This window comes from Sceloporus occidentalis, unplaced genomic scaffold (genome assembly GCF_023333645.1).
Source record: "Sceloporus occidentalis isolate IW3139 unplaced genomic scaffold, rSceOcc1.0.p SCAF_145, whole genome shotgun sequence".
NCBI classification, from domain to species: domain Eukaryota; kingdom Metazoa; phylum Chordata; class Lepidosauria; order Squamata; family Phrynosomatidae; genus Sceloporus; species Sceloporus occidentalis.
In genome coordinates, this window is record NW_028317125.1 from 2,301,759 (window position 1) to 2,311,339 (window position 9,581).

General features: G+C 37.8%; 1 protein-coding gene across 2 annotated transcripts in view; it reads left to right on the top strand.

The window, feature by feature from the left end:
- LOC149280871 (CREB-regulated transcription coactivator 1-like) overlaps positions 1-7,028 on the top strand; it is a 99,301-nt gene extending 92,273 nt beyond the window's left edge. Inside the window, exons 12-14 of one of the 2 annotated variants that reach the window (XM_089500014.1) lie at positions 5,597-5,680; positions 6,117-6,297; positions 6,817-7,028. In XM_089500014.1, the coding sequence (XP_089356140.1) occupies positions 5,597-5,680; positions 6,117-6,297; positions 6,817-7,028 (477 nt within the window). Of the gene's footprint in view, positions 1-5,596; positions 5,681-6,083; positions 6,298-6,816 lie in introns of both variants that reach the window. The other variant, XM_089500013.1, reaches the window with a different exon arrangement.
- Positions 7,029-9,581: the final 2,553 nt, after the last annotated feature.

Sequence of the window (9,581 nt, forward strand, 5' to 3'; positions counted from 1 at the left end):
TTTGTATATGGACCCCTTGGAGCAAATGTCTCGTGCATTGCAGCTTTAGAGAAAGTTAGGCAGCTGTCTTGTAACCTTAAAAAAGCTCTAGAATGGACACCAAAGCTCACTCATTTTGGCCATGGTTTTAAAGGTTTGTGGAAACAGAACACCTCTTTTGTTTTTTGTTTTTATTTTGCCGCACACACACCACCTCTAAACTTCTTATGTCATTTAATCAGACATATACAATATATACAATAAAGTGGATTCGGACTCACACTGATGTGGTACAGTAATCCACCATTGTACTGAATGTTAGGGGATGATGAGGGCTGAGAGGCACAGTACACTTGCACCCTTCTGGTATGAAATCGAAAGGCGGCCATTGATAGACGGGGAGAGAGGAAGAAGTTGGCTAAGAAATGTGTATGAGCTCTTTGAACTTGTATATTTTTAAGGTAATGTTGAATTTTTTACATTAAAATATTTTTACAACCTGCAGGTAACTTTTGCACAGTGATGGAGGTTCTCATAAAGTCTTCATTGTGGTTGCATGCAAGTTTGCCTTCCTTTGCCCGGTGTAAATCCAATACGAAAGGTTGCATTAGCAATTTTTATCAGTCCATGTAAACATGCAAAGCTTGGTCCAACCAATTTAGTGTTTTATTATTATAAATATTATATATTATATATAGGCTTTTGCGCATTAAAAATCCTTTTTTTGGCCATTCAATGCTTCCTATAGAAGCCTCCGGTGATAAAATGTTTATAAAATGTGTTTCTGTGTAACTTCAAGGTGTGAAGATAACGTGCGTTGATTATGTGCAGGATTATGGATGTGTTAAAAATGTATGGTTTGCTGCTAAACTGAATTGATTTATGCTACTAGGTATCCTCTTTATGAAACAAAATTTTGCACAAGAGATGCAAACATCTGAAGATGTTTTAGTGAAAGTACCAGCCCAAGTTCAAATCAACGTATGTGTAATAGCGCTTTGGAATATAACGACCTATAGTTACTTTGGAGAACTCTCTAGATGACTGATTACACAATGCCTCAGTAGCTTCTTAACAATGCATGGTCAGCAACAGTTTTCCAGCAGTGTAGATCGGCTACCTTTTGGGTACCTTCGGTGTAAATGTTTTGACCTGTCTGTGTCTGTAGCTTAGTCTTTGTGTCTCTTCCTTCCTCTGTATGATTCTGGGGTTTATTCACCAAACTGACAGTTTGTGCGAGTTGAAACATTTCCACTCTTCAGCTTCATTGTGTATCCCAAAGGACCAACCCTGGTGAACTTCGCTAATGGGTCTGCCTCTATGAAGTTTAAGGTTAATGTTGAGAAGTGGGGGGTCGCTAATCAAAATGATTACGACTACTACTACTATGTTATTGCATCGTATAAACAGAATAAAAAAATGTTTATTCAATATAAAAAGGACACACAGACTTACTTAGTTCATTATATCCTTATTGTTCTCAAACAAAGTTCAGTCAATCTTTATCTTTGTATAGTTTTTGTTCTTTATAATGTGTTTTCCACATATAGTTAATCTTATGTGTTGCCCATGCAGCTGTTCTAACCATTGCTTTCGTGAGCAGTTTCTGCATCCCGTAGACTGATAAGGATGGTGCACGGGCTGCTTACATGCGAATTACATGCTATGGGCTTCCAGTTGGTTTGCTTCACTTTACAGGCATATACTATATAGTTGCCTTTTCTTGTCTGATGTGTACCTGGTGAATAGATTGAAGTGATAGCAGGTTAAGCTTCATCGATTTAATAAAAACAAGAAAACCGAAAGATACCGCGTTAAAAAAACAAACAAAAAAAAACCCTAATATTTTCCTTTTTTATAGTGGGTCTTTGTTTTTCACCTCGTGTTTCCTGTTGTATTTTCGGCTTTGTGTCACATTTATGTGATAATGTCATGTTAGGTATTATTACTTAGGATGTGTGATATGTCTTACTTTTCATTTTCAATGTGCATTCAACCTCAATGGTAACAGATTCTACCCTTAAATCTACACCTTGCTATCCAGTTTTTTTAAAGTTTGTTATTCAGAGACATTCTTTGGGAATTCTTTCTCAGTTTCCTTACTTGTGTTGCATGAAGCCACTGGATTCTGTAATATAATCCACAAAAAAAACCAGAAGCAGCTATATATATTCAGAGATGCAATGGGGTGTCTTATATGTGAATGAGTTACTTTAGTGTATATTTAAGTAAGCTTCAATTCATCCTGGTTCCCCAAAAAAAGATGTATATTACTTTGTGTGTATAAGTAAAATAGGTTGTGTGGTTTTATGCCTGGGTTTTAGGATGCCACTGTGTATATGGTAGATAGAATTTACCAATTATTGCAGTTTTATTGCTAAACAGCAAAATGGCATTATTTGATATATGCATTTAGTTCAATAATTGCAACTACAAAAGATTCTCAGTTGAAAATAGCACAGTGTTTTATTTTTCCTTTTCTTGAAAGTGAGTGAAAGGATTCGTACAATTAGCAAATAGGAGATGCATTGGCCCTCTTTTCCTGCCCTCAGCTCCTTGGCTTGCTGGGAATACATTCTGTAATAAAATGTATATAGGGCCAAATACAAACTTCAAATAATTGGAACACATATAAATGTATGTGCGTCAAAAATAGGCAGAGTCACTTAGATGCAAACAAAGGTAAAACATTTAATACGAACAAAAATAGACGAAGAATATAAAAAGTAGATAACAAAAATACGAAACAAGTCTTACAAAAACTTGGAGAGGAATTTAGTTCATGACATCTGTCCTATGCATTCCTGAGGATGGAGGGAGGGAGTGTTGGGACGTGAAGAGTCCGTGGATGGCAAGTACATCTTCTCTCGACCTCTCTTCCCATGCCTCTCCATGTCTTACAAAAGCCTAGCTTATATGTGGATTGGATAGTGATGTCAGGGTATTGGTCTTCACCTAATTGGGTAAACATGCTCACTAAGATCTTTGTACGTCGAAACCCTATTTTAGGTGGTCACTCTACGTATACTGTAATGCCCTTTTAGAGTTACAACTATACCATGCATTAGCAAGTTACTATCCTATCTATAGAATGCCTGTTCAGCAAATCCTTCATTCTATATTTAAGGTCAAGGAAACCCTGAAGCCTATCATTGAAACATATTAATATATCTTAATAATCATTTATTTATGAACAATGATTACATATCTTTGACTATTGCCTATACCAATAATTATATATGGTCCATTTCATATTACTAGGGTTAAAATAGATGTTAAATGTGTTAGAATCTTTTACACATTCAGCCAAATGCATCTCCTATTTTGCACTGTGCTGGTATGGTATATTCACCATCAGCCTGCTCCAGTGCTTGGTGGTCGAGTGGTCCGGGGTTCTCATAAGACCACCTGAAGGTATGTGCAGAAAGTTCTCCTGTTAATTTCTTTAAGAGTACTTTCTTGCCAATGACTGGCTGCTTCAAACAGCCAAGACTGGTGCAAACAACGGACTGCAAGTTTCAGCACCGGAACTGCACTTTTCTACTTAAGTTTAGTAAAACTTACTCCCCTCGGTCGGTGCATTAGGAACAGATCATTTTTAACCCCTTGATGACAATTGCCGGTCCGGGCACGTCACGGAAAAACGTGTTGTTTACGACAATTGACGTGCCAGGACCGGCACGCCTTTAAACGGGTGCAGAAAGCGATCTACTTTCGCTTTCTGCACCCAAACGGCGTTGCTGTAATGCCTTGACCTCGAGGCATTCAGCAACGCCACGATCGGCACTAAGGGGCCATCTCTGGCCCCTCCCCGGGGCGTCAACATCCGCCATACATTGTATGGCGGCGGACGCCCGTTTTAAAAGCGTTTAGGAGGCGATCAACGATGGTGTCGCTGGAATGCCTCGATCAGGAGGCATCCAGCAACACCAAACACTTACCTCGGGATGGACTGTGACATCAGCAAGATGGCGGCGGACCGGGAAAAAAACAATAAAGATGAAAAAGTTCGCTAGATGGTCGCCAGACCCTCTAGAGAACTCTGGCTCCACTTGCAGGTTGAATACAGGTACTGCATTCAACCATGCAAGTCAATGGAGCCCAGCTTTCTAATCACAGTGTGATTAGTAAAAATAAATAAAAAAATAAAATTAATAATAATTAGAAAAAAATAGTAAAAAAACAGTAAAATGTAAAAATTATTTCCCACTGATGTCACTATCAGGGGAACCTTCAAGTTGAAAAAAAATGTTACATTTTTTTAAAAAAAAAAAGGCAAAAAAATAAAATATATATATAAAAAATATATTTTTGTGAGCAAGTCCTAAAATTAGCATATTAGCTTAAAACAATTCTCGCATATTAAATGCCCATGGGGTGTCTACTTTAAAAAAATGTATCATTTGATGGGGTAAATTGGCCGGGTTCAACAATGTCCCAATTAACACGGGGGGAAGGATGGCCACACATCTAATTTCCAATTAGAAAAATGCACACGTACCAAATGTGGCCTTTTAGGTCCCCCAAAAAATGACAAACCCATGCATGTGGGGTATCACTGTACTCAGGAGATGTTGCTGAACACACATTGGGGTGTCGTGTGACAGCAGCATATACCAGGAGCTGTAAATTCATACATAACATAGGTGTGTGGGGGAAAAATACACACAAAAGAATACTACTGCAGGCTTTGAAAAAAATTCTGGTGGTAAAATGTGTGCATGCAAAGAGTTAAAATACCAGCATTTAAAATACCCTGGGGTTGCTGAACACATATTGGGGTGTTTTATGATAGTGACATATACCAGAACCTGTTTATTCATACCTGAAGTAAAATGTGTGTGAAAAAACAAATGCCAAAAAAATTACTACCATAAAGTTTGCTAAAGGCTGATGGTAGAATTAGTGCTTGGAAAGGGTTAAAATACTATCATTTGGAATACCCTGGGCTGTCTAGTTTTCAAAAATATATGACTTGATGGGGTAAATTGCATTGGCCGGCTTCAAAGATACCCAAAATGGCACATGGGGGGAAGAATTACCAGATTTGGAAAAAAATGGCTTTGAAATAGCAAAACGCTACCTGTACATATTGCCCCATAATGTGTAGAAAAAAACAAAAAAATATAAAAACATTGGTATTTCTAAACTCAGGACAAATAGTAGAATCTATTTAGCAGGTTTTTTCATTACCTTTTATAGATGAGTAAAAGATTTTTCAACTAAAAGTTAGAAACAGTCATTTTTTCAAAATTTTTCACCATATTTTATACTTTTTTTAATAGTAAATAATATGATAACAATCAAAACAATGTCATCTAAAGAAAGCCCTTCTTGTCCTGAAAAAAACAATATCTAATGTGTGTGGGTTCAGTAAACGGGAAAGAAGAAAATTACAGCTAAACACGAGCAGCGCAGAAATGTTAAAACGGCCATTGTCACGAAGGGTACAAAAAGTAAAATCAGCCTTTGTCACGAAGGGGTTAAGGAACAACTGTGTGTTTCTTACATCTGTTTCTATCATTTGGGCAAAAGTCTTTCCCACAATAAGTATTCTGGCTACGTGTGTAGAGCTTGTCTTGCTAATCACCTGCCTCTTTTAACATTTCATTTCTAGCATTCAATCCTCAGAAGTGTGTTTGGAGACTCTTATTATGACCAACAGATGACTGCACGGCAGACTAATGCTCTATCTCACCAGGTAAGATAGGAGCTATGTGATCTGTCCAGCCCTATGCTGTTATCATCGTCATTTTTTTTTAATTTTTTTTTTAAGAATGAGGAAGGCATTACACATGGGGAAAACCGAAAAAGGCATTTTCGTTAGTACTCACTAAGCTCAGATGCTGGTGATAATCCTTACACAACAATTCCTTTAGTTGAACAATTAACGAATAGTAAAGTGAAAAGCACAACTCTCTTGCGCACCCCTCCTTTTAGTGAATACACCCCTTTGTCAAAAACTGATTCACAGCTATAAAATAAGAGATCGAGTGTCATGGGAATAGCATAGGCCAAGTGCAATTTCAGTAATGATTGATGCGAAGAATGGTATTGCTGATAGTTCACTTTTTTTTTTTTTTCTCTGTTGGATTTATGAAGAGTTTAACACCATAATGGCTTGTCTCTGTTTACAGCTTGAACAGTTTAATATGATAGAAAATGCTATTAGCTCGAACAGCCTCTACAGCCCATGCTCAACCCTCAACTACTCTCAGGCAGCCATGATGGGACTAACAAGTAGCCACAGCAGCTTGCACGACTCACAGCATCTTAATTATTCCAGCCATGGCAACATCCCCAACATCATCCTCACAGGTAATCTCTGCTTTTTATTACGTTACAAAGATTATATCATTTGTCTAACAGTAACCTTAATATGTTACCTTCTGCAGATACAATATCTAGATCAGCTGTTCTCAGAGAAATCTAAAACAAAACTGAATTCATAAAAATCACACAATTGGCACTTGCCCCAATTTTGTACTTTATTATCTATTCTCAGCAGCTGCAGCAGAGAATTGGATTGTAATAGACTACCAGTAGGAACACTGAATCAACATAGATCCTGTAACGTAAGAACCAATGATGGGAGACTTCTATTTTTAGTAAAAGGGAATGTTTATCTGTAGAGGTTTGGCAATCTTTGAACAATAAAGAAACATAGAAGGTGGTGGCAGATAAAAACCATTTGTCCCATCTAGTCTGTCCATTTTCCCAATTTCAAGACCCAGACCTGAATCAACCCTTGGTCTTGTCTTAGATTCAGCATAGCATTGTGTTAACCTCTACCACTTCTGATGGGATGATGTTCCATTTCTTTTTTCTCTTCCACAGTAACAGGAGAGTCTCCGCCTAGTTTATCAAAGGAATTGACCAACTCATTGGCGGGTGTGGGAGATGTGAGTTTTGATTCAGATTCTCAATTTCCTTTGGATGAACTGAAAATTGATCCTTTGACACTGGATGGGCTGCATATGCTTAATGACCCAGATATGGTCCTCACTGACCCTGCCACAGAAGATACTTTCAGGATGGACCGATTGTAGAGTGAATATGCCATACAAAGAAATATAATGCTGCCCATTCCCCAGCTGAGCATAAAAAGTTCAGGGGGTCAGTCATGTCTAAGGCGATTGCTGAGATGTGTTGCGCTGTGATATACAATGAGTAATAACTTGTTGTCCTAAGCTTGCAATGCTAAGAATCCCTCATTGTGCGCCATGTTTTTATCTTAATCCACTCGCTTCACCCTAAGGAAGAAGGATTAGACCTGAAATTGTCCCATTTGCCTCCAAAATTACAACATGCAGTTATCCATTAGGAATTCACACTGGATGTTCTTTTTGCTTATTTTTTTCATCTATTGTATGGCCTCAGCCGAATCATTTATGTGACATCAAGCCTGTCAACTCTTCCAAAGACCAACAGGCCACAGTCTGTTACCTGGATATTTAAATATGTATTTTTATGCAGATGGATAATAACCCGTCTCTAAACCTTCTATGCCTAAAAAACATCTAGCCTTCCCTGAAAGAGCTGTCACACATCCAGAATCTGATAAGCAAATGAAAATTTAAATGGAGCACGGGAATTGTTTGCAGCTCTTTCTCTTGGTTGCTAATTGTATGAATATTATTCTTATTGTTTGCTGTCTTTGTTAATGGTTATTTGTAACCAAGTTGCTGCCCGAAAGTCTAGCAACTGTAAGTTTAGTAAATTACTTATTTGTATTTATTTTTACGTTATTTAAGTATTTTGAACATATGGAAAATTGCTTCACAATGCCAACAAGAGCATTACGCTCATCTTTTTGTTACTGGAATTTTTACAAAAACCTTATCAAATGTTACAAGAATAGCATAGCAACCCAATTTATGATATAGAAGGTGCCCATCAGAAAATGTTTTCTTATGCTTTTTTTCTTCATTTGCTCCGTTTTTGTTGAGCAATTAGTAATTACACAAAGGCACACACTCTATAGATTAATCACCAAGCAGTCGTGTTTGCTTTCTGCATTAAGTTGATGTAACGGCCTAATACCTGTTATTTTCTCCCTATTTGTATGCTAATTGGACCAATGAAGCATGCCACTGCATGTTTCATTGAAGAATGGAGGCACGTGTTTGCTAGAGAGCGAATGTTCTTTCCTGTATGGCAATAGCCTGTCTGAGTTTGTGGGGGGACTGCTCAGCATATCTCTACTAAAAAGACAAAAAAATAATAATAATAATAATTTTTAAAAAATTCACCATTATGGCAAGGGAAAGAAACATCTATCCTTTTTGCACATAAGAAGGTCTTGCCACCAACCTCTTTCATGCATTTTATGTGGCCAGTTGTATAGAACAAAACTTCTTATGAACCACCTCTGACATGATGGCAACTGTTGCTTGTTTTGCTTTTATCAGTAGGTACTCAATGGATATCCCATCCTCAGATTTTTTTTATGTTTCACAAATGAAGTAGGGAGGGGATCGTTGATTGAAATATAATACTTTGAATTCCATGGTTTTATGGTTCTACAATAGTTTTTTTTTTTCTGGACAAATAACTGATTTAAAAAAATGAACTCCAGGGATATAGAATGTCATGTCCAAGTTTATGGTAAACCTACCCAACATTAGCAAACTAAATGGTACATGGCACAAAGCGTGTAATCTATGCAGACAGTTATTTGAGTGAGTGGCTTATAACCTTTACAACATTGTATGATTTAAGCTTCTACATCTAGCATAACGTCTCACTTATCACTTCACTTCATATAACTTATAGTGTGAGCAATGGTGTATTTTGGCAGGGCAGTGTGCCCTAGGCCTGACCCTGGGCAGAGCCCCAACAGCTCCTCACCATTTACTCCCAGAGATGCAGTCCCCTACGCTGAGCAGTAGATATGTCATATCCCATGCTCCGCCACATGAGTATGTGCAAAGGCATTCTATGGAGCCTGAATCAGTCTCTAGTGTTACCAGCCTTGTTACAGGGGAGATTGCTGGTCTACCCCCAAGTGACCTATTAAGTGTACCGTGGAGCCCAATTAGCCCCCGGTTATGTGGCAGACACCAGGAATGCTGACCTAGGCCAGACTATGCACAGAGTGAGTACTATTAGGGGTCTAGAGAACACTAATAATGCACACACAAGAAACAGTGGTGTTTGTAGTTGGGCTTGGTAAGAGATGCACATTTGGGAAAGGATTTCTTTATGTATATTTAAAAAATTGCTTCTAAATACAAAGTATTTGCACTTTTCCATTATACATTACAGTCCCAAAACGGACGGTTAGTAAAGGTTCAACTTCACACCATCTACGTTGCTATTATGTACTGTAGCGGTTTTTGAATGTTTGTTTCCTATTCTGCCATTTGTGGATTTGTGATAGTATTGTCATGGAGTGCCTGGCTAGGACATACTCATGCACTTCCTCACTATGTTACTGTTGATTTGGTACAGGGATGCAGACTTCTTTGCTCACTTTTGCTAGACCAGTGTCCTGCTCTGTTCTAAAGCTTCAAATCTCTGCAAACATTTTAAGATTTTTTTCTATTAAACCTGAAATAAGACATGTCGCACGTGCATCCATGGGCAGTATGTTTATTCTT